This window comes from Poecilia reticulata, chromosome 3, assembly GCF_904066995.2.
Source record: "Poecilia reticulata chromosome 3, P_reticulata-male-v2, whole genome shotgun sequence".
Lineage (NCBI taxonomy): Eukaryota > Metazoa > Chordata > Actinopteri > Cyprinodontiformes > Poeciliidae > Poecilia > Poecilia reticulata.
Window position 1 is genome coordinate 36,679,335 of NC_088832.1, and position 27,846 is coordinate 36,707,180.

Below are 27,846 nucleotides of genomic sequence, written 5' to 3' on the forward strand. Positions count from 1 at the left end.
ACCCTCGGCGGGTCCGTCAGCAGCTTCCAGCCATGGTGTTCGAGTCTCTGGTCAGCGACCTGCTGAACAGGTTCATCGGGGACTACGTGGAGAACCTGGACAAGTCTCAGCTGAAGATCGGGATCTGGGGAGGTGAGTGCTGCTAGCTCGCAGCTAACAGAGAAACACTTTAATTTTACTATTCACTGCATGTTAGTAATAACCCAGGCAGATGGTTGTTTCTGTACTTTGGTCCAGCCTTTAATTCGGCTTCATTTTAAAACACAAATCCCTCGTATTTCTGTTGGAATCTCAACTTTATTGAGTAGATCCCGCGTTAATCCCGGAAACGACAGCGACTCTACGACTATAATTGAACGGATTATGGATTATATATACAGACAGCAACTCAAATATACCCCGAAATAAAGTCTGACCAACAAAGACCAACCTGGACCCGAACAGAACTGGGCTTTCAGGTGTAACTTCCGGTAAGAACCGGGTTTCATTAAATCCGCTGTTATTGGAAAGAAGTCTGGACTGAAAACCTTCACTGGAGTTTAAAGGAGCAGCTGGGAAACAAAAATAAGACCAACTGATCCCGGATCAGATCTGGCTGGAGCCGTTCATGGTGCAGTTTATCAGCACACACACACACACACACACACACACACACACACACACACACACACACACACACACACACACACACACACACACGCACGCAGGCTTTATGTTAATTTGTTCAGTGTGTTTAATGCTGATAAGAATAACTGATGATTAACCCTCAGCATGTGTGGCACCTTCCTCTGAAGGGTTTGTTTTGGACGGGTTGTTTTCCCTCTGGGATTAATAATGTTTGTTCATTCATTCATTCATTCATTCATTCATTCATTATGAAGTCCTGGCTGAGGGTCCAAAGGTCTGGAAATGGGGCTGACCCAACTGGAGGTGGCACTGTGCTGCTTTCTGCCTGACTGGACCCACATCATTACCCTCCACCACCGTGCTTTTCAACTGGTTGGAGGTCATCACACAGGATGCTGTGCTTCAGTACCAAATATGACCTTTGAACTTTTTACCTGCTAAAGAAGTAAAGAAGACCTGGACAGTCTGAGGTGGAGCTCTGGGGTTACTGGTCATTTCTCTGAGCTTCATGCTCTGACCTTTGACCTCTGAATCTGCTGGGACTTCTGGGAAGTTTTCCTCTCTGGAAGATAATGGACTCCAGATGGCCTGGAGATGACCTTTGACCCTCCTGAGGTTCACAAGCAACAACAGTTGCTGTTCTGAGGTCACTGCTGATGTCTTCCCATCCTGGCATTGCAGATGCTGCAGATGCTGCTGCAGTCGCTGCAGACGAACAGCGCCACCTCCAGCTCTGCTCAGCTCGGAGGCCTGACGTTTTCTTGGTTTGCTGTTTGGTTCAGTTTTTGTTGAAAAGATCTTGGTAAAATGTTTAGGGTTCAAGTTGACCCTAAAACATTACTAAATAAAAATAAGTAATAAAAACAGATATTAGATTCAAAAGGTTTTGTCCTCACAGCTGAATTAGTGAATATGGAGCTTAAAACCAGGCCAGCGACACGTCTGCACACTGACGCGTCTCTCCATCCTCACCTGCCCGTCTGCCTGCATTCCTTCATCTGACGAATCACCTGGGAGGCTCCACCAATCAGCATTCAGCTGTTAGTATTGATGGAAAATCCCCTGAAGAAGAACCAGCAGGTTCTCCTCCGGTTCTGATCGGGTTCAGCTGCTGATGCTCGTTGTTGTTTCCACTCAAAGTCCTGCGGCTGACAGACTGCGACCAGAACCCAGCTGATTCTGTTCTCTGTGTTTCTGCAGGAAATGTAGTTCTGGAGAACCTGAGGGTGAAGGAAAACGCTCTGGTAAGTCTTCTGGAGGCAGCTTTTATTTTGAAAAGCAGCATCTTTGTGTTGCTGCTGCTTGGCTTAAGCAAACTGATGATGGACCATCATCATCCCTGTAGCTGGCAGCAGATCACATGACCTGGTGGCGGCTCAGAGCGGGAGCTCTCATGGGGCGCCCCTTCAGGCCCAGACTCTGACTGACTTTGTTTATGTTTCAGAGCGAGTTTGATGTTCCCTTCAAAGTAAAAGCTGGACAGATTGGTGAGTATTGAACCTAATTTGTGTTTCTCTGTTTTAATACTTTGAAGGGCAAAGTTAACTCCCCGTTTCCTTCACCATGCTGGGATGTTGGCTAAAGGGAAACTGATGCATTTAGCGACTCCTTAAACCAGGGGCCCCAAACCTTTTCCTGAGGGCCACATAACGTTTCCCTTCTCTGCTGGGGGCCGAGTCAGTTTGAAACACAAAGACTGCAGGAGAGTCTACATGTAAAAATATATTGTTTTCCTGAAAACACAATCAAATAATCCTCTCTGGGTTCTTCTCAGAAAAATCCAGGAAGGATTATAGTCGGTATTTTCCCAACTATGAGCCGCACCGGACTATAAGCCACAACCCCAAAGTTTTGTTTCATTTTAAACCAGTAAACATAAAAGTCCCAGATATCTCTGCCGGTTTTCCACACCATGCAGCAGCAGCAGAGGGGCGGACAGCCAACATCTGAGTCACTACAGGTCAACTGAATATCACATTTATTACGTTGAAAAAGAAAAAGTTGCCAAGTTTTAACTGAACTGATTACGGTAGTTTCTGAACTGTAACAGTCAAAGTGCTGATCCTTCATGTTGCTACTAGCATGAGCTAAATCAGTCAGTGGTCCCAACCTGTTTATTACCGCGGACCGGGGGGAGAGGGTGTTCCCACTAAATCCTGATTATGCCCTATTTGGGTTGTCTTGGCCTTTTTATCACATCCTGTGGGTTTTTCCTGTCTGGGAACGAGAACAACCTGCTGAATGTGACGGTAGCCAATCAGAAAGCGCGGTGACGTCAGAGCAGAGGGGAATCCCAAACAGCTGACATATCGGAGATGATATGTGGAAATGTTTATTATTAAATCTAAAGGTCATTATTATGTTTATTCAGTTCAAAATGTTAACTATTAATGAAAACATTCACCTCCAAATCATAGAGCAGCAAATAGAGCGGCTGCTCCGTCGTCTTTCATCCACCTCCTTTTCTTTTTGTTACGTCTTTTATTCAAATGACTCCACAAACTATCACTACTGCTTCTACATCGTCATCCGTGTTTGGTTGTTCTAAATTCCCGCCATGTTGGGGGTTTTACTGGATTATCCTCTGGAATCGGGATGTTCTGACTGGAATCGGTTCGTGTTGCTCCTCCTGCCTTGGACACACGAACCGATCGAACCTGTTGGACTTTATCAGCTCTGTGGTCACAGAGGTTTGGAGAATCGGCCGACATTCTGAAATCTTTCTGTCTAAACCAGACTTAAGACTCACAAGCTCTACTCATCTCCTCTCGACCCAAACGCTCTGACTCTGGTCGCTATGGTAACGTTTATATATCCCTTCAAAATAAGATACAGATGCGCCACAAAAACGAACATTTTACTTTGGTGAACATTTTAACTCACGATAATGACTAACGGAGCCCTGAGCTTGTTTCTCTGCAACCAGACGGTCCATCAGGGAGAGATGAGAGACAATAACACCTGAAGTGTTGCTGATATCCACAGCCTGCTTGGTCTCTACGTGGTGAAGCAGCTTGAAGCTTCATTGCCTCATTAGCAGCCGGTCGCCGCATGTTACGCAGAGCGGCTTGTAATGTGGGACTCACCTACCGGTCCGGGATGAATCCATTCTCCTGTCTCTTCTCTGGGCCTTTTCCCCTTTGCAAAGAAACTTTCCAAAGACATCTGATCTGTTTCTGACTCATTTTGCTGCTTGTGGCTCAGTGTTGACACCAAGTAACCAGACTTCCAATGATTCACTTCCTGCTAAAGCGCCCCCTGGTGGTTGAAGAAAAGTCCACATATAAACGGCTTGTAGTCTGGAAAATACGGTAGGTGAAAAAACAATCTGAATGCTCTCTGGTATTGTTCAGGGGGCCGGACCAAATGTGGAGGCGGGCCGGATCCGGCCCGCGGGCCGTAGTTTGGGGACCCTTGCCTTAAATGGTTAAACAGCTGGATTCTTTAAATTCATTATATCCATTAGGTCAATTCTGCAACTTTTATTCGGTTTAGAAACTTCTCCACCTTCCTGGTCCTTCATTCTGTTCATGCAGTGGAACAAGATCCGAAACTACGAGTTTCTACCAAACGCCAGCTCACACCTTCAGGCATTTTCAAGTGTAACGGGGTTACAACATAACATAGAAGCGTTACACAGGCTCCCCCAGGCTCCTCCAGGCTCCCCCAGGCTCCCCCAGGCTCCTCCAGGCTCCTCCAGGCTCCTCCAGGCTCCCCCAGGCTCCTCCAGGCTCCTCCAGGCTCCCCCAGGCTCCCCCAGGCTCCTCCAGGCTCTTCCAGGCTCCTCCAGGCTCCTCCAGGCTCCCCCAGGCTCCCCCAGGCTCCTCCAGGCTCCCCCAGGCTCCTCCAGGCTCCCCCAGGCTCCTCCAGGCTCCTCCAGGCTCCCCCAGGCTCCCCCAGGCTCCCCCAGGCTCCCCCAGGCTCCTCCAGGCTCCCCCAGGCTCCCCCAGGCTTCCCCAGGCTCCTCCAGGCCCGGTACTCCACCGGTTCTGCTGAGATCTCAGTAACTCTCCATCTTGTCTGTTTCAGGCAAGCTGACGCTGAAGATCCCCTGGAAGAACCTGTACGGCGACGCGGTGGTGGCCACGCTGGACGGGCTCTACCTGCTGGTGGTTCCTGGAGCCAGTAAGTCCCATCAGAACAGAATCCATCCGCCGGATGGTTCTGATCAGAGTCCGGTTCTGATCAGAGTCCGGTTCTCCCCAAGCCACAAACACATCAGAATAAAACATCTGTTGAGACGGCCGACAGCATGCTGAACGTGTGTGTGTGTGTGTGTGTGTGTGTGTGTGTGTGTGTGTGTGTGTGTGTGTGTGTGTGTGTGTGCGTGTGTGCGTGTGTGTGTGTGTGTGTGTGTGTGTGTGTGTGTGTTCTGCTGACGTTGGGAGGTGGCCTTCGGTCTCTATAAGGAAACACACCTGACTTTGACATTAGGGCTGAGAGGCTTTTATTTTGAAGCTTCAGATCCTGTTCATCAGGTTGTGTTTTGGGTTTCCTGTTCTGTGGGCCTTATGGCTGGAAGTCTAGTTTTCTGTGTCGGTCATAAAACTGAAATCTGTTTTGGATTCTGAGCAGAAACAGATGATTTTAGATCAACTCGTTAATTTAAATGAACCACAGAAAAGCAAGCGCCGGTCAGACGGACCAGTTTCTGGTCATCACGATATTCATATAGCAAAGAGCACCGCAAAATACATTTTAAGAGTTCTGAAGTCATACTTGTTGTGCTGACACAACATTTATCCAGTAGAATCCGCTGACGTTCCCCTAAACGCCAAAAGTCCCACTGAGGAAGAAACGGAGAGACTGGGTCTGGACTCTGGGTTGAACTGGTTTTCCTCAGAACCAGGAGTCCACCAGCTGGTTCACGTTACATATAAAGCACCAAGTCACTTTACAAAGACATCATTTCATCTCCATCACACATGCATTCCAACTGATCCCAGTTATCAACCTGGACTCCTGCAGACAGGAGTGACCCAGTGAAACCAGTTCTGACCGTCTGGTCTGCTGCTGGTTCTTCTTCTGGGGTCAAGCAGCGTAGTTCCTGCAGGTCCATCCAGCTGCTTTCCCTTTTGTCTTCCCCAGCGATGAAGTACGATGCAGCGAAGGAGGAGCGCTACCAGCAGGAGGCGAAGCAGAAGGAGCTGCAGCGCATCGAGGAGGCGCTGCAGAGCGCGACACGAAGAGGTGAGACCGACCCCAACCTGCTGCTGTCTGAGGCTTTTCTCCTCTTTCTCTTCATTGTTGCTTTCAGCTGCTGCTCAAAAGGCTGTGATTGGCTCAGCCAGGAAGGCTGTGATTGGCTCAGCCAGGAAGGCTGTGATTGGCTCAGCCAGGAAGGCTGTGATTGGCTCAGCCAGGAAGGCTGTGATTGGCTCAGCCAGGAAGGCTGTGATTGGCTCCCACAGTAACAGAAGAGCCAAACAAGAACAGGTCATTGATACTAGGAGGTCCTGCACCAGCGACTGGACTAGCCTGGTCGCCCACAGGAGTCTGAGCACGACTGCATGAGTCTGCAGGTCAGGGAACCTTTGACACTTGAATCCATTCGGTACCAATATCTGGTACCTGAGAATCGGTGTCGGGAAACGGTACCAGTATTTGGTACTTTTGTGCATGTTGCTTCTTAACAATAAACGTTTTTTTTAACATATCTAATTTTTGGTAGAGCTGCTGCCTTGCAGCAAGAAGGTTCTGGGTTCGATTCCCGGTCTTTCTGCATGGAGTCTCCATGTTCTCCCTGCATGGTGGGTTTTCTCCGGGTTCTCCGGTTTCCTCCCACAGTCCAGAAACATGACTGTCAGGTTTACTGGTCCAGAGCGACCCGTCCAGGGTGACCCCTCCAGGGTGACTCGTCCAGAGCGACCCCTCCAGAGCGACCCGTCCAGGGTGACCCGTCCAGAGCGACCCGTCCAGGGTGACCCGTCCAGAGCGACCCCTCCAGAGCGACCCGTCCAGGGTGACCCGTCCAGAGCGACCCCTCCAGAGCGACCCGTCCAGGGTGACTCGTCCAGAGCGACCCGTCCAGGGTGACCCCTCCAGGGTGACCCGTCCAGAGCGACCCGTCCAGGGTGACTCGTCCAGAGCGACCCCTCCAGAGCGACCCCTCCAGGGTGACCCGTCCAGAGCGACCCGTCCAGGGTGACTCGTCCAGAGCGACCCGTCCAGGGTGACCCCTCCAGGGTGACCCGTCCAGAGCGACCCGTCCAGGGTGACTCGTCCAGAGCGACCCCTCCAGGGTGACCCGTCCAGAGCGACCCGTCCAGGGTGACCCGTCCAGAGCGACCCGTCCAGGGTGACTCGTCCAGAGCGACCCCTCCAGAGCGACCCCTCCAGGGTGACCCGTCCAGGGTGACCCGTCCAGAGCGACCCGTCCAGGGTGACCCCTCCAGGGTGACCCCTCCAGAGCGACCCGTCCAGGGTGACCCCTCCAGGGTGACCCGTCCAGAGCGACCCGTCCAGGGTGACCCGTCCAGAGCGACCCGTCCAGGGTGACTCGTCCAGAGCGACCCCTCCAGAGCGACCCCTCCAGGGTGACCCGTCCAGGGTGACCCGTCCAGAGCGACCCGTCCAGGGTGACCCCTCCAGGGTGACCCCTCCAGAGCGATCCGTCCAGGGTGACCCCTCCAGGGCGACCCGTCCAGAGCGACCCGTCCAGGGTGACCTGTCCAGAGCGACCCGTCCAGGGTGACTCGTCCAGGGTCACCCCTCCAGGGTGACCCCTCCAGGGTGACCCCTCCAGGGTGACCCCTCCAGAGCGATCCGTCCAGGGTGACCCGTCCAGGGTGACCCGTCCAGAGCGACCCGTCCAGGGTGACCCCTCCAGGGTGACCCCTCCAGAGCGATCCGTCCAGGGTGACCCCTCCAGGGCGACCCGTCCAGAGCGACCCGTCCAGGGTGACCTGTCCAGAGCGATCCGTCCAGGGTGACCCCACCTCTCGCCTGTTGACCGCTGGGGAGGCTCCAGCACCCCTCCTGGCCCCACTGGGACAAGGATGGAAGAAAATGGATGAATCAAGACGTCTTTATATTGTAACATCATTTGACAAATTTCTTCCAAGTGAAAACTCTTCAGAGCAACTAACGGAGTGTTTTGTCATATTGCACAAATTAGAATCCAGCTCCATGTTTTCCTATTTATCGTTTCCCCTCACTTGCATCGTAAATGTTGCCATCACCAAATGTGTTCAGCTTTTGTTCATCCGTGTTTCTGGCTACATGCAGCTGTGCTAACGGAGGCTAATGCAGCCGTTGTAGGTCTGAGGCTGTAGAGAATCTTCCCTCTTCAGCATTTGGAAAATCTTGAGCTTAACCAGCTTCTCTCTCTGACCAGACATGTTTCCTCTGCTTTGTGTTGCACATATTGCAACAAGCATCGCATTTTGAAAGCGGAGCCGTACCTTTTAGTGTTTCGTAACGGCTATGCTGACTTGTTTTACTGAAGTAGCGGCTGCTGACGTCATCACGTCCTTGCGCTGCTGTGCTGCCTTCAGGACAAGCATGGAAAATCCACCACTCTTCCTCGATACGGTCGCAATGATGCGCTTGGATACTGAAACATGGTACCGTTTGATTGTATGTGAATCGGTACTCGGTAGTATCGACAGAATTCGGTCGTTTCCAATAAAAGTACTGAATTCGGAACCCATCCTTGCTGCATGAGCCTGCAGGTGTACTCACTAACTTTCTGTCTGTCCTGTTCATGCTGCGTTTGCTGTCAGCGTCTCAGACCGGAGATCTGCTGTTCGGTCTGGAGAGCCTGGTTTACAAGGAGCAGCTCAATGGTAACACACCAGAGACACTAAGAAACACCCAGAGAAATTGAAACACTGAGACACACAGGAGACAGCTGTCCTCCAGGGTTTGGACCAGGGACCAGTAAGTGGTTTGGGCTTTATTGGGTCCATGGCAGCATCACTGCCAGAGCTCCAGATGCTGGGTTCTGATGCCCAAAGTCAGATTGGTGTCTCTGCTCACTCAGTCCATCAGGTCCAAAGCTTCTGGTTCTTCTGCTTCCTGCTGTCTCTCTGTTTCCAGCTTTTCTGTCTCTAATGGCTGTTCTGTCTTTAACGCTGCCAAAGTCCCAAAAGGACGTAAAAAACCCAAAAAGCACAAAAAAGTTCTAAAGAAACTGAAGCGACATGAACACAAAGCAGGTGAGTTTATGTTTCTCCTTAAAGAGACGCAGATCTTTTAAGAAGAGACGTCGGTTCTGGTTTTGTCCAGAGGGAGTCGACCCGGTTCCTGACCGTCTCTGCTTGTTTCAGATAAACCTCAGGAGGACAAGAAGGACACATTCATGGAGAAACTCGCCACCCAGGTGATCAAGAACCTGCAGGTGAAGATCAGCAGCATCCACCTGCGCTACGAGGATGACGTGAGTTCTGACCCGGCCCTGGTCCAATTCTGGTTCTGTCTCCTGAAGCTCTGCTTGACTCTCAGCTTCATTGATGTTTTTCAGCTGTCAGATCCACAGCGCCCCCTATCGATGGGTTTAACACTGTCAGAGCTCAGCCTGCAGGTGCACACACACACACACACACACACACACACACACACACACACACACACACACACACACACACACACACACACACACACACACACACACACCCACACATACACATACACACACGCACCTACACACACACACACACGCACACACACATACACACATACACACACACACGCACACACACACACACACACACACACACCTACACACGCACACACACACACACACACACACACGCACACACACACACACACACACACACACACACACACACACACACACACACACGCACACACACACACACACACACACACACCTACACACGCACACACACACATACACACACACACGCACACACACACACACACACACGCACACACACACACACACACACACACACACACACACACACACACACACACCTACACACACACACACACTCACACATACACATACACACACGCACCTACACACACACACACACGCACACACACATACACACATACACACACACACGCACACACACATACACACACACACACACCTACACACGCACACACACACATACACACACACACACACACGCACACGCACGCGCGCACACATACACACATACACGCACACACACACACACACACACACACACACACACACACACACACACACGCAGCCTGACGTCCCGCTGCCTCTGCTGATGGTCCATGTTCTCCATGTTCTTCTACCTTCAGACGACTGATGAGAACTGGAAGCTGTGCATTCTGAATGAAGCTGCAAAGATCATCTATAAGGTGAGATGCTCCACTCGGTCTCTCCTGAACTCCATGATTGTTGATGCAAACACAGCTGGAGGGAAAAAAAGAGACGGTTGATTTGCTATCGAAGCAACTGGAGAGCTGGGTCCGACTTGAACTGGTTCCAGTTCTGGTTCCATTCGGACCAGAACTGGAACCGGTTCCAGAACAGTTCTGAACTGTTCTGCATTGGTTCCAGTCTGACATAAAGAACAAGAGTTACTGCTGTAACTGCGGTTCTATGGATCTCGGATGACTGCCAGAGGCGTTGCTTCAAGCACCTGCTGTTCATGAGCAGGTCTAGAGCTAATCATAACAAAGTCACCTGTGACCTGCCGGTGACCCCATGACTATTTAGTCACATCACACCCTGTGCTCAATCCTTCAACTCCTCACATTCATCCTGTAAAACCAAAGGTACCAGGAGGCCACATGGCCTCTAATGTTCAACGGTCATGGCTGCCCAGCTTCATGCAATCAAATTCATTTCCAAAATAAGAAATTATCCAAACTCCAAAATATATTAAAAATCTGAAAAATATCATTTGACTAAAGTCTGGCAACAAAACAGTCAGGAAAAATAGACAAAAAATAATTATAATGAGGCCAAAGGACATAACAATTGTTGGTTATTATGTATTTTTTGGTGTAAAGCACTTTGAGCTGCCTTGTTGCTGAAACGCTGAGTACTAATAAATACCTGCTGCCCGGTGTGTCTGTCCCCAGCTGGGCCGTCTGGAGAGTCTCTACGCCTACTGGAACGTCAACAGTCCCATGTACTACCGGAGCTCTTGGCAGGACATTGTGGTCAGTCCAAGTCTGTGTTGATCTGATGAAGCTCATTTCTGTTTGAGTGGACTCAGAGCCTCCCTGCCCCCCGGTTGACCTTGCTCTCCTTTGCAGGACCAGTTAAGGTCAGAGATCAGCAGCAAAGACCAGCAGCTGCATCACTATCAGGACAGTGAGTTCAGATCTTTGATTAATAAATGTTGGCTATTTGTGATGTCAGTTGGTGGCCTTATGACCTTTGAACCCTAAACTAAGGGTTTGCGGTGGTAGCAGGATTTGTCAAGTGTCTCCCTGGTTGAATCTATTGACCTGCAGCTTCAGCTGCTCTGCAGTCCAGATTGTCCAGGAAATGACGAAGATCTCAGAGTTTCCATCCGAGTGGAAATCTTTCAGCCCGTCTCCATGGAAATACTAGAAGTGTTTCCATGGAGACGGAGAATAAGACATTTTAATGGTGAAGTCAGAATATTGTTCAGTGATCCAGACAGAACATCAGAAACACTGATGCAGTGTGTGTGTGTGTGTGTGTGTGTGTGTGTGTGTGTGTGTGTGTGTGTGTGTGTGTGTGTGTGTGTAATACCTTGTGGGGACCATTTTCCTGACATACTAAGCTGTGGGGTCAGATTTAGGACGAAGGTGTGAATTGGGTTTTGGTTGGGACCAGGATCAGGCTGTAGAGATGAATGGAAGCGTTGAGGAAATAAATGAGTCTCACTTAAGGTGAAACACTGAGTCAATCAAGAACGAATCAAATAATTATTTTATTAAGAAACTGAGCACAGAATAGAGCAGTGACTCCGCTGGCTCGTCCAGGGCAGTGAAGAAAAGGTAAAAGCTGTTATACCCACCTGCCCTCTTACAAAGATGGGAGCAAAAGGGAGAATCCCACCAGTTTCACTTTATTTCACAACTCTGGTAGTTGCACCTGCAGACTGTGACCCTGGATGGTTCAAACCATTTATTCTGTGTTTCCAGTGAGCTGCCTCCGACATGAAGGGTGCGTTATAGCTAAAATTGATTGATCGATTGATCGATTGAAATAAAACAAAGTTTGGCATATCAGAAGTCAATGGGACGTCCCCACAAAGATAGCCATGCAAACGTGTGTGTGTGTATAAGTCTTCTTACTTTCAGCTGATTTTAATTCAGTTTTAGAATTTATTTACTACTTATTCAGAAAACAGACTAAAATAAGATGAAATAAGGATCGTAGTCTTTCTGCTTCATAACGATGAATGAAACCATCATTTCATGGGGTTGATGAAAACCTGAACTTGTCATATGAGATGCTGTGGATCTTTTGGGGATCTGTCAAGTGCCTGACGGTCAGAGCTGCTGGTCTCTTCTTCTCTGTCTAGTCTTCAAGCCAATCTTCGCGTCGGCTAAAATGTGCATCAACCCGAATGCGGAGGCAGAGCTGAAGTCTCCGAAGGTGAAGCTGCAGGTGGAGGTCCAGAACATTGGTATCGAGATGACCAAACCTCAGGTGAGGCAAGACGCAGCCTGCTGGATGGATCAGGTGGAAACAGGTGAGACTACCTTTACCTGTCTGTCCTCCACAGTACCTGAGCATGGTGGAGGTGCTGGAGTCCATTGATCTAATGGCAAAGAGCGCCCCTTACAGGAAGTTCAGGCCTGATGTTCCCGTCAGTAAGAACGTCAAAGTCTGGTGGGTTTGCTGTCCCGCTCCATTAGCAGACCCAGATAAAACCAGGACCAGACCGGTTACTTTATGGTCTCCTGCTACCTTCAGGTGGAGGTACGCTTTCAACAGCATCATGGAGGTCCACATCCGACGCCTCAGCCACATGTGGTCCTGGTCCAAGATTCAGCAGCACCGGGAGAGCCTGAAGGTCTACAAGGCTGCCTACAAGAGCAAGCTGCTGAGTCAGAACAAGCCAGGGCCAGACACCGAGAAGCAGATCCAGGTGAGGAAACGGCAAGGCGACGCGACTCACATTGCTAAGCAACCAAACATCCCATAACACCTGGATATGGGATGGATGATTCTGGTCTATGAATCCACTGCAGCCCTCTGACATTGGGTTAAATTGGGTTTCCTGAAGCAGAAATGGAAACTTGAGTTCGGACTTCAGGAAACCCATCCCAACGTCTCGTACTCAGTTTGTTTCTCCTCTCAAACATGAAATGATCTCTTTCCATTTCAGACTTTTATTGGATAAATCGAGATGTTTTTCTCAAGATGTTGGTCACGTGTTTTTGGTAACACTTTATTTGAAGGGGTGTCCATAAGACTGAGTGTCATAAACATAAAGTCTTTATGAATAAATAACGACATTAATAATGCAAAGTTGCATTAAAAGTCCATTAAAAATGCCAACTTTGCATGATTTTGTAAATAATGACAATTTAATGCAACGTTTAAATTCACTCCAGCATCCATTCCAGTTGATCCTAGTTATGAAACAGATTATTTTTTCAAAGGTTCTAAGAAAGTTATTGACTTGGGGCGTTTGCTTCTCCTGGGCCAGCAGGGGGCGACAGTCTCCTGCATTGATTCATTGACTTTACAGCAAAACCTCTGACACATGATGTCTGAAATTAGAGGAAAACAAAATGATTAATAATTAGATCTGCTGAATCTTATAATGGATAAAAGGAAGCTGAACTAATAAGTAATAAATAAAAAACGCTGACTGAAGCTGGTCTCTGCTGTGCTTCAGGATCTGGAGAAAACCCTGGACGTGTTCAACATCACTCTGGCCCGTCAGCAAGCCCAGATGGAGGTGATCTTGTACAAATGAAGGTGATGACGTGTGTTCTCACAGGCCCGGCTTGATTTCAGGGTTCTGCTCCTGCAGGTGATCCGGTCGGGCCAGAAACTGGCTGGGAAGAAAGCCGGAGGCCAGAAACAAGGAGGAGGCTTTTTCAGCGGCTGGTTTGGGAGGAAGGCTAAGAAGGAGGAGCAGGAGGTGGAGGAGGACAAGGAGTCTGAGAGTAAGACTTGATCTGGACCTTCTAGAGAGACCCAAGACTTGGTTCTGAACCAGCAACTTCTGTTTCAGCTTCAGGTCTGGACCAGCTGATGACTGCTGAGGAGAAGGAAAAACTCTACACAGCTATTGGCTACAGCGGCAGCTCGCACAACCTGGCTTTACCCAAACAGGTAGAGACTCTAGAGAGTCCGTTTGAAAAATGTTGACGTTCATGACAGGACAGGAGGAGGAGCCCTGTGTCGGCGTTGAAAGAGAAAGCGTCTTCTTCAATGGTAGATTGAAAATGGCCGTCGGATTGAGGTTAACAAAGCTGCTACTTGATGGAGGATGAGACATCCGGGACAATGTCCTCTGGACAGATGAGAACAAACTAGAAATCTTGGGCCGTGATGGAGGAATCCAGACATCAGGTCAACAGAGACTCCTCATGCTCTGATGCATGTGGTTTCAGGAGAGATGGCTGTCTGAGCAGACCGGATCAAGGTTTTCTAGAGTCCGATGTGAGTCCATCTGTCCAGCAGCTGAAGCTCGGTCCAAACTGCATCCTGAACAGAACCAGGATCCAAACAGCAGCAGATCTAGAACAGAATGGTTGAAAGAGAATCGGATCATGGTGTTACAATAGCCTAGTCAAAGCCCAGACCTCATCCTCAGGGATCAGAACCTTAATGAAGTGAAACGTTGTCCTAAGGCGACCCAGTGACCCAGCCTTCTGTGTTTCAGTACGTCAGTGCCATCGTCACCTTCCAGCTGCTCAGAACGTCGGTGACCATCAGAGAGCAGCATGACGTCCCGGAGATCCTCAACATCCGGATGGTCAACCTGAGCACCAGGATATCCCAGAGACCCGGAGCGCAGGCGGTCAGGTGGGAGCGTTTCCTCTGGAACCCTCTGGCCGCCTCAGCCAGACTCACACCAGCTGCTTCCTCTTGCAGGGTGGAGGCGGCGCTGGAGCACTGGTACGTCACAGGGCTGCAGCAGCAGGGCGCCGTTCCCTCGCTCATCGCCTCCGTGGGCGATTCTTCATCATCGCTGCTCACCGTGGTGTTTGAGTTGAACCCTGAGGAGAGTTCTGGAGACCAGCTGCTGAAGATCCACTCCCAGCCTGTGGAGATCATCTACGATGCGGTAAGCTGGTCTCTGACTATTATCAATCACATTTTATTTGTTCAGCACATTTCAGCAGCATTTCAAAGAGCTTTACATCATAACAAAGCAAAAGCACAAAGTCACACAGCAGAGAATCAACAATCAAATCGTCACATTCAGTCATTAAATCCAAACTGATCCCGTTTCAAAGCAGCTCTAACCAGGACGGGTTTAGTCCAGTTAAAGGCTCTCAGGGTTTCAGCTGTTTTACAGTTTTCTGGAAGTTTGTTCCAGATCTGTGGTGCATAGAAGCTGAAAGCTGCTTCTCCTCGTTCGGTTCTGGTTCTGGGGATGCTGAGCAGAACCAGAACCAGAACCTGAGGGGTCAGGAAGGTTGGTACCACAGCAGCAGATCTTTAATGTGGTTCTGAACCATTTTACAGTCTGTCCTCTGAGCTCCAGGTGTAGATCTGGGTGATGTAGATCTGGTGATGTAGATCTGGGTGATGTAGATCTGGTGTCATGTAGATCTGGGTGATGTAGATCTGGTGTCATGTAGATCTGGGTGATGTAGATCTGGTGTCATGTAGATCTGGTGTCATGTAGATCTGGGTGGTGTAGATCTGGTGTCATGTAGATCTGGTGTCATGTAGATCTGGTGTCATGTAGATCTGGGTGATGTAGATCTGGTGTCATGTAGATCTGGGTGATGTAGATCTGGTGTCATGTAGATCTGGGTGATGTAGATCTGGTGTCATGTAGATCTGGGTGATGTAGATCTGGTGTGATGTAGATCTGGGTGATGTAGATCTGGTGTCATGTAGATCTGGGTGATGTAGATCTGGTTGATGTAGATCTGGGTGATGTAGATCTAGGTGATGTAGATCTGGTGTCATGTAGATCTGGGTGATGTAGATCTGGGTGATGTAGATCTGGTGTCATGTAGATCTGGTGTCATGTAGATCTGGGTGATGTAGATCTGGGTGATGTAGATCTGGTGTCATGTAGATCTGGGTGGTGTAGATCTGGTGTCATGTAGATCTGGGTGATGTAGATCTGGTGTCATGTAGATCTGGGTGATGTAGATCTGGTGTCATGTAGATCTGGGTGATGTAGATCTAGGTGATGTAGATCTGGGTGATGTAGATCTGGTGTCATGTAGATCTGGGTGATGTAGATCTAGGTGATGTAGATCTGGTGTCATGTCTCCATCCTCCTGGTTCTGGTCAGAACAGCAGCAGCAGCTTCTGGACGGTTGATTTGTTGGTCAGACCTGATGAGACGCTGCTGCAGGAATCAATGTGTTTAAAATCCTGGATGAGTTTCTCTGATCTGAGTCATCAGTTCTGATCCTGGAGATTCTTCAGGGGACAGAAGGCCGACTTTGTGACCGTCTGTGTGTGGCTCTGAAGGTTCAGGTCAGAGGTCAGAGGTCATCACTGCTCCCAGGTTTCAGGCTGATCGCTGGTTTTAGTTGGAATAACTGAAGCTGTGCATTGACTCTAGATCTATAACTCTAGATCTGTAACTCGATCTGTAACTCTAGATCTGTAGCTCTAGATCTGTAGCTCCAGAACTATAACTCTAGATCAGGGGTGTCAAACTCCAGCCGCTGTCCTGCAGTTTTTAGATGTGCCACAGGTACAAAACACCTGAATCAAATGGCTTAATGACCTCCTCAGTTCTCCAGAGCCTTGCTAACGACCTAATTATTCTATTCAGGTGTGGTGCAGCAGAGGCACTTCTAAAAGTTGCAGGACAGCAGAGGACTGGAGTTTGACACCCCTGCTCTAGATCCATAACTATAGATCTGTAACTCTAGATTGCTCTGTTTAGGTCCAAAGATAATAACTTCAGTTTTGTCTCATCCACACATTGATCTGTTCTCAGCATCTATTCAGTGATTGGATGGGGTCAAAGGTCACCTGGTGACATCGTGATGTAGAGCTGTGTATCATAGATATGGTAGCTGATCTTATAACCTGAGCCAGTGGGAGCAGATAGATATTGAAAAGAAGGGGTCCTAGGATTGAACCTTGGGGTTCCCCACATGTGACCTTTGACCTCTCTGATGAGAAGTTTCCGATTGAAACAAAGAAATCCCTGTTCTTTATGTAGGATTCAAACCAGCTGAGTTCTGGACCGGAGAGTCCGACCCAAGTCTCCAGTCGGTTCAGTAAAATGTCCTGGTCAGCACTGAGGTCCAACAGAACCAGAACCAGAACCAGCACTGTGGTTCTCCCACAGTCTGTATTTATGTGGATATCATTGAACACTTTGACTAGGCCGTCTCTGTGCTGTGGTAACCATGGAAACCAGACGAAGGAGTCAAAGCGATTCATTATCGTTAGGAAGTTATTTAACTGTTGAAGCTTTTTCAATAGCTGTGCTAATGAATCAGAGGTCAGAGGTCGGCCTGTAATTCTGCAGCAGTGATTTTATCAGTGGGTTGATAACAGCTGAAGAGAGCGATGAGTTACTATCTGGATCAGATCCTTAACGACAGGCAGGACTTTCTTAAAGAGATGTGAGGATCGGAACCGGAGCTTCACTGACTCATCGTTTCTTCTAGGGTTTTATAGTGAAGCAGCTGAAAGTGGGTCATTTTTCCTGCATTGTTTGGTTTGGGCCCAGCTTTGGTTCTGGCTTTGGAGCCGATGTGCAGATTAATCCTCTGATCTTTTGAATTTTCTCTGAGAAGAAGCTGAAAACTTGTTGCAGGCATTAGATTGAAGTTCAGGTGGTAACGTCATAGGAGGGTTTGTGAGCCTGTCGACAGTAGGAAATAAAGCTCGAGCTTTGATAATGTTTTTGTTTATGACATCTGCAAAGAGCCTCTCTGGCATGTTTTAGTGTTGAATGATAGTTACGTAGTCTTTCTTTATAGATGTCATAATAAACGTGAAGTTGAGTTTTACGCCATCTCCGTTTGGCCCTACGGCAGAGTTGTGTGATTATCACACAATTAGTGTGATTAACAAGGTTACTGCTACTCTGGGACTCTAGGGGGCAAATATTTAGATCTTTTGATGGCGGAGTTCTCAAAAGATTAATTTCTGCCAATCAAAGGCAGACTTGGGACAGTCAGCCAGTTAAGGAACCTTTCTGTGTGACAAGAGAACAAACCGTCTCACTTTCATTGGATATAATTATGGCATTTGGAGCCTTTTAGCAGGACCCTTCTGGGTCTTTAGATTGAAGGGACCTGGAGGAGAGCGGATTCTGAGGGTTAAAGGTCACGTCTGAGCCAGGTCTTCACGGTGTGTCCGCTCCATGTTGGCCTGCTTCTCCTTGTTGTGGACATTTTCTTTAACAAAGTGAGGAAAAGCTGTTTCAAAAACCAGAGGAAGAATTGATCTTAATCAGTATTTATCTGAATGTTTCTTAGTGTTGGAAGACTCTGAGCCCGAAGCTTCGTAGGGAGTTTGGTCATCTACTTGGTTGCCAAACAGATTGCAAGCATACGCATCTTTTTTATAAGGGAAAGGGAACATTCAAGGTGCAAGCAAAGAAACAACTGAAATACTTTATTGTAATACAGAGACCAGAGAAACGTCTTAAGAAGACTGTCCATATGGGTTAGTAACCAAAGTAACCTTAAAATGTTCCACTCCAGGTCACTGTCAACAGTATGGTGGAGTTCTTCAAGACGGGGAAAGGTGTGGACCTGGAGGTCCTGACGTCGGCCACGCTGTCCAAACTGGAGGAGATCAAAGAGAAGACCGCTGCAGGTGAGACCAGCAGCGAGACGCTGGATCAGAGCAGCTGGCTCCACTGTCAGTCTCTGCTTGGTTCTGGTCTTTGCAGGTTTGTCTCACGTCATTGAAACACGGAAGGTCCTGGATCTGAAGATCGAGCTGAAGCCGTCGTACCTGATCGTACCAAAGTCCGGCTTTTACAGCAGCGAGTCAGACCTGCTGATCGTGGACTTCGGTAGCTTCCAGGTCAGCTTCGTTTGCCTCTGAATTTGTTGAAATGTCTCCGTGTTTCCTGAGTTTTAAACATCTTTATTCAGAGTTCAGGGCTCTTTGGTCAAAACCCAAAGCTCCATTCTTGCTGAGTGACAGAGCGGCGCTTTAACCCTGGTTGTGTTGCAGCTGTACAGCGTGGACCAGAGCAGTCGGAGTTCATCGTCCTCCTCGTCTCTGGAGGAGATCATGGATCGAGCCTATGAGCGGTACGACATGGGGCTGAGGAAGGTCCAGCTGCTCTACAGCAAGTCAGGTCAGAGGTCACACAGCAGGTCAGCTTCAGATTCAGTTGATGCAGATGATCTGAGGCAGCAAACCTCTTTCAGGAGAGGCCTGGAAGATGGCGCGGCTGCAGAGTTCCTCGGCGCAGCACGTCCTGCGGCCCATGGACCTCACGCTGCACCTGGCCAAGTGCATGGTGGAGAAGGACGTCCGCATGCCAAGGTAAGACCTCTGACCCCGCCTTGCTGCCCGGCTCCGATGCTGAAGCCGTTTCCTGTGCGCAGGTTCAAGGTGTCCGGCGAGCTGCCGCTGATGCATGTCAGAATCTCAGACCAGAAGATCCAGAACGTCATGGAGCTGGTGGAGAGCGTCCCGCTGCCCACGGCCGGCTCTGCTCCTTCCACCCCCACCGAGAAGGTCAGCTGTCCTAGTCCAATCCCTGAACCCCCACTGCATTATTCACTGAACAAATATCTGAAGTAGCTTCTGATTGAAACATCTCAGGTGTTGCCGTTGGCGACGATGCGTCCTCTGACTCAGAGTCTCGGCCCCGCCTTCCTGGACGCCTTCGGGACAGGTGAGCTGCTGCTTCGCTCTGACCCTGGACCCGGACAGGACGCTGTCTCACCGTCTGTCCTCACCGTCCGTCTATCCTCCAGACTCTGAAGAAGACGGCGGTGAGAAACTGACGGATCTCCAGCGGTCGGCTGAGGAGGAACTCATCAACGTTCACTTCGAGTTCGAGCTTAGAGAGGTCAGCTGGTGCTGCTGGGTGGTTGGGCTGAGGTGGCTGCTGGGGTCAGCGTGGAGTGACCTCTGACCTCGTGTCTTCAGGTTTTGCTGGAGCTGACCCGGCAGGAGGACCAGGAGAAGACGGTTCTGTCCTTCAACGTCTCTCAGCTCGGAGCCGAGGGGAAACTGCGAAGCTTCGATCAGAGCGTCGCCGCGTACCTCCGGCGCGTTGCCGTCGACTACCGTGACGTTCCAGGTGAGCTGAGCTGCTACCTGCCGACGCAGCAGGTTCTGGAGATCTTGGTTTTGGTCGACCCGATTGTTTCTGCGGACGGTTCGGAACGAGACGACTGTTTATGGTTCACATCATGAAGCTGTTTGTTCTGGAGGTTCTGACCCGGTTCTGCTCTGGGTCCAGTTGGACAGAAAGACTCTTCTCCCAACACTAAAGTCAGATGTTATCTGACACACCTAGGTGTGACCTTTGACCTCACCCTCTACAGCTCAGTTACAGCTGGCCACGCCTCCACGTCCGTCTCACCTGAATGTTGGAGATGCTGTGCATCCAGAGGAGCTGCTGACCTTCCTCGGCTCGGAGTCTTCATCACTTTAAATGCGACGAAGACTCCGAGGTCTTCATCACCTGCTTCCCCAGAAGAGTTCGGGTCCAGAACCGGGTCTTTGGCTCTGGGCTCTTGTGAAGCGGTTCCCTGTCTCAGCGTTGGTTGATTCTGGTGTTTGACCTTTCAGGGGGCAGCGGTCCTCTCCACCTCATCAGCTCCTCCCAGCAGCAGGACTCCAACCTGCTGAAGGTGGAGTTCATCAAGGTGAGCTGACCAACCCTCAGGTGTGCTTGGGCTGATTTACTGTGTGAGGAGCAAAGGGCTCGTGGGGGCTAACGGCTAAGTGGGAGGGGCTAGCTGCTCTGTTTGTGTCGCTGCAGGCTGACCCCAACGGTCCCAGTTTCCAGACTCTGTTCAGCAACACGGAGCAGACGCTGAAGGTGAGTTTTAGCGCTTCAACCGTTTCCAGGCAGGTGCCGGTCGGTATCCAGGTGTTACAAGTGGTTCTGCTGTTCCAGGTGGAAGTTTCCTCTCTGGACTTCCTGCTTCACACCAAAGCTCTGCTTGCGACCATTAGCTACCTGAACAGCGCCGTGCCACCGCGGCTCAGCGCCACGCGGGACCAGGACGCTGAGAAGCAGGTCCAGAAGACACAGCAGAGTCGGACAGGTGAACTCACACTCCGGGTGGCACAGGTGCAGGTAGCTGCCCCCGACATGCAGCAAAAGTAAAATGGATATCTGAGGGGAAATGGCCTCCTCAACCCTGAGGCAAAACACCTGGGTGGACCTAGCCCCGCCTTCCAGCCACAACTCCTCCCCCACTCAGCTCCTTCACACTAGCCAGCAGCAATTAGCAATCAGCTGCTGAGATCATCATAGGAGCTGCTGCTCACAGCAACGCTAGTAAAAACGTGATGACTTCCTGGAGGTGGAGCTTCAGGAAGAGCAGGAGGTTCTTAAAGAGACAGATGCCTAATTTCAAGGCGCTAAATGAGGAAACTGTCTTTGTCATATTTACTGTGTAGCGTTTTTGTACCAGCTGAATGTAACATATTCACTGGATTTCTCCTTAAATTGGCACTAAAAACATAGAACTTCTCCTTTAATCCCAAATGTTTTCACCAACCAGAAAATCATTATAGTTGATCTTTTCCACAAATTATCGTGAATTAAACTTTGTTCAGCACTGATCCTCAGTTTTCCCACTGCTGCTTTTCTAACACAGTTTCTTCTTCCACTAAGCTTCCATGTGTGTGTGCTGCAGAGTCTAAAGGCAGTAAAGATGGCGGCGGCATCTTCAGCTTCAGGCTCTTCGCCATGTTGGGCTGCTTCCATGTCGAGGTGTGCGATGACCATTACAGCATTGCTGACATCAGAGTCCAGGGTATGAATCACTTCCTGTCAGCTGACTTCCTGTCCAAGGACCGATCTAACCTAAGCCATGTCGCCTCCTCTCAGGCGTCGACGCCTCTGTGTTTGTGCAGGCGAAGGAAACTGAGGTGTTCGCCCGCCTCAGAGACATCGTGGTGACGGACGCCAACCCCAAGACCGTCCACAAGAAGGTCAGCAAGACAGGGGGACGGGACGCCATCTGCTGAGGCTGCAGGGAGCAGCAACAGGAAGTGATGTAACCTTCTCCTATTCTACAGGCCGTGTCCATCGTAGGCGAGGAGGTGTTCAGCTTCAAGCTGTCCTTGTTTCCGGGGGCGACGCAAGGGGACAGATACAGAGACATGTCAAAGGTGGACGGAAAGGTCACCTTGAGTCTGGGCTGCATCCAGATCGTCTACCTGCACAAGTTCTTCATGTCCCTGCTGGTCAGCAGCAACACACACACACACACACACACACACACACACACACACACACACACACACACACACACACACAAGGGCGTAAATCCCATCTCATTATTGGGGGGACCATAAACGGGGACATTTTTTTAAGAACAACAAGTAGCAATAAATAACAAAAGTGTTTTTCTCAGTTTGACTCTGTTGAGACCCACAGAGTCAAACTAAGATTCAAATGTTTACCAGTGATTCTTGAGAATAGGGACAAAACTGGTCCTGTGGATAAAGCACAAAATTTGAATAAAATATACACAAAATATAATTTTTTCAAATATCTGACTAAACTAACCTGGGTCATGTGATCACAACAATGTATATTTTCCAGGTATTTGCAGAATATATTTTATTTTAAACATTGTAGTCGGTGGATGATGCCTGTAAAATCAGGATCAGAACTCAATACATTATAATAGTTTAAAACAATAAAGAAATACTAAAATTATATATGATGACAATTAATACAGAAGTAGTCATATAAATAATTATAAAGGTATCAATAAATTGAATTAAAAATCATTTTTATGTATTTTCCAACTCCATTGAAATGTGTCCCTAGTTTTTGTCAACACCGTCAGAAATGAAAAGAATGTAAAATAAATCAGGCATTATTGGGGGCACCAGAACTTCTGAGGACCCCATGACCACTTCCTGTTTCTTCCTTTGCTAAGAGGGCTAGTTAGCTCCGGTTAGCTTATGTTATTCTTTAGTTTTTTCTTCTTTTTATTGCTAAGTTGTTCATCACAACCATGACGTGTCAACTCCATAACTGACTATTTACAAAACTTTGATGACATTTTGTGAAATAAGCTTAATTTTGGTTTAATATAAAGATTTCATGGCCTCCTTCAGAATAACATCATATAAACTGAGGTAGTTTGGCTTTTTGTCAACTCCGTCAGAGTTTTTGTGACTTTCAGTGAAATTGTTGTCAGATCTCACTTAAATGTGCCATTAATTCATTTTAATGTATTTTACATAAATTGCATTACTTCATATGTATCAGGTTTTTCATTTTACTCTCTAGTTTGTCACCTTCAGTTCTGTGTCAATCCGTCAGATGGACTTTATGTTGTTTTTGTTTTAAATAATAATTATTTTGTTTCTTGAGAATAATTTGTCTGTAAAATGAGTAAAAATATCACTAATAAGGTCATTAAAAATTATTTTATATTTATTTTTGTCAGATGGTGATGACAGCGTTCTGGGTCAGGTCCATTAAAAATTAAATAAAAATAAAAAGATTTTACAACTGGGACCTTACCTGTACCTTAGCATCTTTACATTTCCAAAACATTATTTGTCATATTTGCATACATCAGGTTGAGGAATAACGAAAAAAAATTATGAGAAAATTAAAACCCATTTTGTCCCTTTTCTCAAGAATCACTGATAAATATGAGTTTGATTCAGTCACTGATCTAATCTCTGCTTCACATTTACAAAAACTTCAGGCTCTGAATAAAAACAAGTTTTAATAAATAACTCCACTTAATAACATTTCTCATAAATATTGATTTATTGCAGTGGTTCTCAATACAAGTCATGTGTTATTTCAATTATGACTTAAGTTGCTTTAAACTTTTATTTTTGATGGGTTTCATGTCCTGGATAACTGAGAACCTATAAATATGTAGGAACTGACTATCTGGGAAGTGTCATAACTTAAACTTAAAGGTCAGAACCAGTTTTCTAGAAAAATATTCAGATTTTATTTTGAGGTTTTAAAGGCTCTACGTTGAAGATGGTAATAAATAAAGACATACTTTATATTGTTTTACCGCCAGCTGTAGTCGCTCCTCTGCTCTCGGCTCCCATACTGAGCTGTTAGCTAATGCTAATGCTAACGCTCAGCCGCTCCAGTTTCAAACTCTTCTTATTAAAGTAAGAGTTAGAGAGCTAAATATAATATAAATACTGGCTACCTTCAACAGATGAAGGAGCCAAGTCTATGAAAGCAATGTAGCAGTTTAGCTAGTTCTGATTTCCAAGGCATAAGGTGACAGTTTATCATGATTCAGCCAAAGTAATGAAATAACAAACTGTTTGTTGTCGATGTGTTTCTTCCTATTGAGCAGTGAAAGTAAATAAAACGTGTTAAATGTCTTTTGCTGTAAGCATTTACTTACTGGAGGGTTTTTGTTAGTGCTGCAGAGCCACAGCTAACAGCTAACAGCTAGCTCCTCACCAATCAGCAGCTGTTGCGCCTCCTTCACTTTGGACTGAACCATTGTTCTAACAATGGGGGGACCTAAAAATTCTTATTTTTTTCTTAGATGAATGGCAGATTTACTTTGTTCTTTGTTTCTATTGTCTTTTTATATTAATATTGTTTAAATACAATGTTTCTTTCATGATTTCTTTGGGTTGGACAATTCTAGACTCTTCCAAGATTGGGGGGGTCTGGACCCCACAGGATTTATGCTATTCACACACACACACACACACACACACACACACACACACACCCCTTCAGGTTTGGTGTGTAAACCGGGAGGTTCTGCTCTGACCACTGGACTTGATGAAAAAAGATCAGCAGGATTTAACTTGGATCGGTTCCCATGGCAACGCAACCAGTCACCCTGTCTCTGTGCTGCTTCGCTCTGATTGGTCGGTTTAAACGTCGTTGGTTGTGAGATGTTAGTGAATAATCGGGCCGGTTCTGTTCCCACAGTGGAATCAGATTGTTTGGTTCGTCTCTGATTCACATAGGGTCACAAGTATACATACTCCTCTGTTAGCATTTGACCAGATGTTTATGAGCAAGTTGCACCTCAAACAAACCATCAACCAGCTTCTGACTGATATCTGAGCTCGGCTGCGCTGAACTGGGACAGTTCACGTAAACTGGTTGGTTTCCAGTAGCACCAGCTTCTAATCATAGTACATTTCTGACCGAGTTGAGGTCAAAGGTTAGGACCTGATTCTGCTATTAAAGCTAGTTGAGATGTTTGCTGGACCGTCTGCTGGAACCTGCAGGTGGTTCGGCTTTACTTCATCCAGGTTGGGCAACGCAGCCACACAGCCTGATGCTGCCACTACCATGCTTAAGGTTTAAAAGCCTCACTTCCTCAAAATATCTTGTCCAAGCAGCTCCATGTTTGTCTCTTGGGATCATCAGCAGCCTCTCTCTCTGAACATCAATCAATCAATCAATCAATCAATCAATCAATCAATCATCAACATAGTGGAACTAGTTTCACTGCAGGAAATGATTCTGGTCGTCTAGCAGCTAATGGTTCCTGACATTCTGTTACTGAACTTACCTTTCCAAATGAGTAGTTAGTTTGGGGTAATTTGGGGTGAATGTGGGGTAATTTGGGGTCATGGGTGGGGCAGTATCGGCAACAGGAAGCAGTAGTAGTGGTGATGTCACTTCCTGAGCTGAAGGAAGCGATGAATGCAGCCTGCAGGCACCTTTCAGATTTTGATGCAGCCTGAATGTTTGGTCTCTGTTCTCTGTTGCATGTCCTCCTCACCTGTTGTCTCTAATGTCTTCTGTCTTGTTGGTGTGTTTTGTCCTTACAGGCTTCCTTTAGCTTTCAGTACCCGTCAGCTGATGAGGTACAGCATCCAGCATGCAGCTCTGAACTGCATCAAACCTCCTGCTTTACACCGCTGCACCCTCAGCTCTCCTACAAACTCATCTGGTTTAAGGTCCCTGTGACCTGGTTAACCCCGTCCTGAGCTCAAGTTAACCTCGACCCATTCGGACTCACAAGGAGATCCCAACATTAGCAAACTGGAAGCATCTAACCAACCTGTGTGCAACACCTGCATGGTGCAGATGTTGCACCACCCAGGCTTGGTCATGAACACCTGCAGTTCGTAACACGACTAAAGCAGAAGTTCTATTGGACCTCTAAGGTTCTGATGAGGGATCTGACTCCAATCTGCTGTTTCTTTCTGAAGGTCAGGAGGTGGAGCCAGTTAGATCCAAAGCTCTAACTCCCAAAACTGGTTGGAGATCTGAACAATCCTGAACCTGCTGTTAGAGAAACCCGGGCCGATTGGTTCTGATTTGGTCAGAACAGGAAGTTAATTCTAACAGCAAATGCAGATAACTGGGGAGTAGTAGGAGAAAGTAGCAGAGTGAGTGGTCAGTTTGTCCCCAGCAGCATAACTGCAGAGACAGAAAACCTGAGCCAGTCCATCAGCTTCATCAGACAGACGGGTTTTAATCCCAGTCTAGAAAGTATCCAGGGTGTCGCCGCCGTAAACCGAGACTAAAGCATCTGCCTCCCATTCTAAGCCTGGATTCCTAGGAACCAGCAGGCTGGTACCGAGGGGTTCTGGTAGGAACATCTGGACCAGCTAAATCTCTGATGGAGCTGATTATTAGGAACTTTCTAGAATTTGAGATCATAATCTGGAGATAAAATAGTAGAATTATGATCAGTCTTTTTCACTTCCATCAGAACAGTAGCTGCAGCATTTTGGACCAGCTGCTCTTTGTGGAGCCCTGAAGGAACCGATAGCGCTTAGCATCACGTTGTCAGATTCTCTGCTGGACGCCATGTTTGTGATATACAGGCCAAAAGAAATCACTAGAAACTTCTTAATATCAAAAATACTACAGAGGTTCATTACTTACTTCAGTACTCCACCCGATCGCAAGTGTAGTCGTCTTGCAATCGGAAGGTTGCAGGTTTGATTCCAGCTTCCTCCTGCCACATGTCGATGTGCCCCTGGGCAAGGCACTTAACCCCAAGTTGCCTACCGATCTGCGTATCGGTGTATAAATGTGTGAGCGTTTGTGAGTGCAAAGCGCTTTGAGCGGTCAAAATGATCGGAAAAGCGCTAAATGAGTTCAGTCCATTTACCATTACTTTAGCATGGGAGGTCAATTTATTCAAATCAGTGATTGACTAAACGGGTTCTTTTTCAAAGGTTCTGGTCCAAAACCAAAAGCAAAGTTTAGAGTCTTCCAGGTTTTAAGACTGGAGCTCACCCAATGGATTGGATTGATTAGGATTTCTGGATGGCTACATCGGACAATCCCATATGTTTACTAGTGAAAGCAGCCCGAGCACTGAACCCGACTTGTTCTCCACCAGAACCTCTGATGCTTGAGGAAGTTTCAACTTGAACTGGATTCTGTTGGGCAAAGCAGACTGAAACGAGTCTAGATGTTCTACTTCTTGGTCAGATCTAGTGCTTGGGTTGATTTATTGAGCAGAGTTTAGAGTCGTCTTTGTTTAACCCTTGAGTGTACCTCCAGTGGTCCTGGTGCCTCCAGTGGTCCTGGTGCCTCCACTGGTCCTGGTGCCTCCACTGGTCCTGGTGCCTCCAGTGGTCCTGGTGCCTCCACTGGTCCTGGTGCCTCCACTGGTCCTGGTGCCTCCAGTGGTCCTGGTGCCTCCACTGGTCCTGGTGCCTCCAGTGGTCCTGGTGCCTCCACTGGTCCTGGTGCCTCCAGTGGTCCTGGTGCCTCCAGTGGTCCTGGTGCCTCCACTGGTCCTGGTGCCTCCACTGGTCCTGGTGCCTCCAGTGGTCCTGGTGCCTCCACTGGTCCTGGTGCCTCCACTGGTTCTGGTGCCTCCAGTGGTCCTGGTGCCTCCACTGGTCCTGGTGCCTCCAGTGGTCCTGGTGCCTCCACTGGTCCTGGTGCCTCCACTGGTCCTGGTGCCTCCACTGGTTCTGGTGCCTCCACTGGTCCTGGTGCCTCCACTGGTCCTGGTGCCTCCACTGGTCCTGGTGCCTCCACTGGTCCTGGTGCCTCCACTGGTCCTGGT

At 48.2% G+C, this 27,846-nt stretch overlaps 1 protein-coding gene across 7 annotated transcripts in view; it reads left to right on the forward strand.

The window, feature by feature from the left end:
• vps13c (vacuolar protein sorting 13 homolog C) overlaps positions 1-27,846 on the forward strand; it is a 72,283-nt gene continuing 44,437 nt past the window's right edge. For 4 of the 7 annotated variants that reach the window (XR_014087058.1, XM_008402710.3, XM_081605719.1 and 1 more), the window contains exons 1-35: positions 1-132; positions 1,828-1,871; positions 2,072-2,114; positions 4,657-4,752; positions 5,716-5,817; positions 8,352-8,414; positions 8,712-8,786; positions 8,898-9,007; positions 9,092-9,151; positions 9,874-9,933; positions 10,663-10,743; positions 10,840-10,897; positions 12,084-12,211; positions 12,288-12,394; positions 12,479-12,653; positions 13,410-13,472; positions 13,548-13,683; positions 13,752-13,852; positions 14,406-14,548; positions 14,618-14,810; positions 18,388-18,502; positions 18,579-18,715; positions 18,869-18,995; positions 19,069-19,186; positions 19,249-19,381; positions 19,469-19,541; positions 19,624-19,718; positions 19,799-19,952; positions 20,447-20,523; positions 20,640-20,699; positions 20,778-20,928; positions 21,526-21,645; positions 21,720-21,823; positions 21,911-22,078; positions 25,640-25,675. Coding sequence is in view for 6 of the 7 variants with exons in the window: in XM_008402710.3 (XP_008400932.2) it covers positions 33-132; positions 1,828-1,871; positions 2,072-2,114; positions 4,657-4,752; positions 5,716-5,817; positions 8,352-8,414; positions 8,712-8,786; positions 8,898-9,007; positions 9,092-9,151; positions 9,874-9,933; positions 10,663-10,743; positions 10,840-10,897; positions 12,084-12,211; positions 12,288-12,394; positions 12,479-12,653; positions 13,410-13,472; positions 13,548-13,683; positions 13,752-13,852; positions 14,406-14,548; positions 14,618-14,810; positions 18,388-18,502; positions 18,579-18,715; positions 18,869-18,995; positions 19,069-19,186; positions 19,249-19,381; positions 19,469-19,541; positions 19,624-19,718; positions 19,799-19,952; positions 20,447-20,523; positions 20,640-20,699; positions 20,778-20,928; positions 21,526-21,645; positions 21,720-21,823; positions 21,911-22,078; positions 25,640-25,675 (3,606 nt within the window). In the remaining variant the exon portion in view is untranslated. The remainder of the gene's footprint in view (positions 133-1,827; positions 1,872-2,071; positions 2,115-4,656; positions 4,753-5,715; positions 5,818-8,351; positions 8,415-8,711; positions 8,787-8,897; positions 9,008-9,091; positions 9,152-9,873; positions 9,934-10,662; positions 10,744-10,839; positions 10,898-12,083; positions 12,212-12,287; positions 12,395-12,478; positions 12,654-13,409; positions 13,473-13,547; positions 13,684-13,751; positions 13,853-14,405; positions 14,549-14,617; positions 14,811-18,387; positions 18,503-18,578; positions 18,716-18,868; positions 18,996-19,068; positions 19,187-19,248; positions 19,382-19,468; positions 19,542-19,623; positions 19,719-19,798; positions 19,953-20,446; positions 20,524-20,639; positions 20,700-20,777; positions 20,929-21,525; positions 21,646-21,719; positions 21,824-21,910; positions 22,079-25,639; positions 25,676-27,846) is intronic. The other 3 variants (XM_081605720.1, XM_081605721.1, XM_017303355.2) reach the window with 3 other exon arrangements.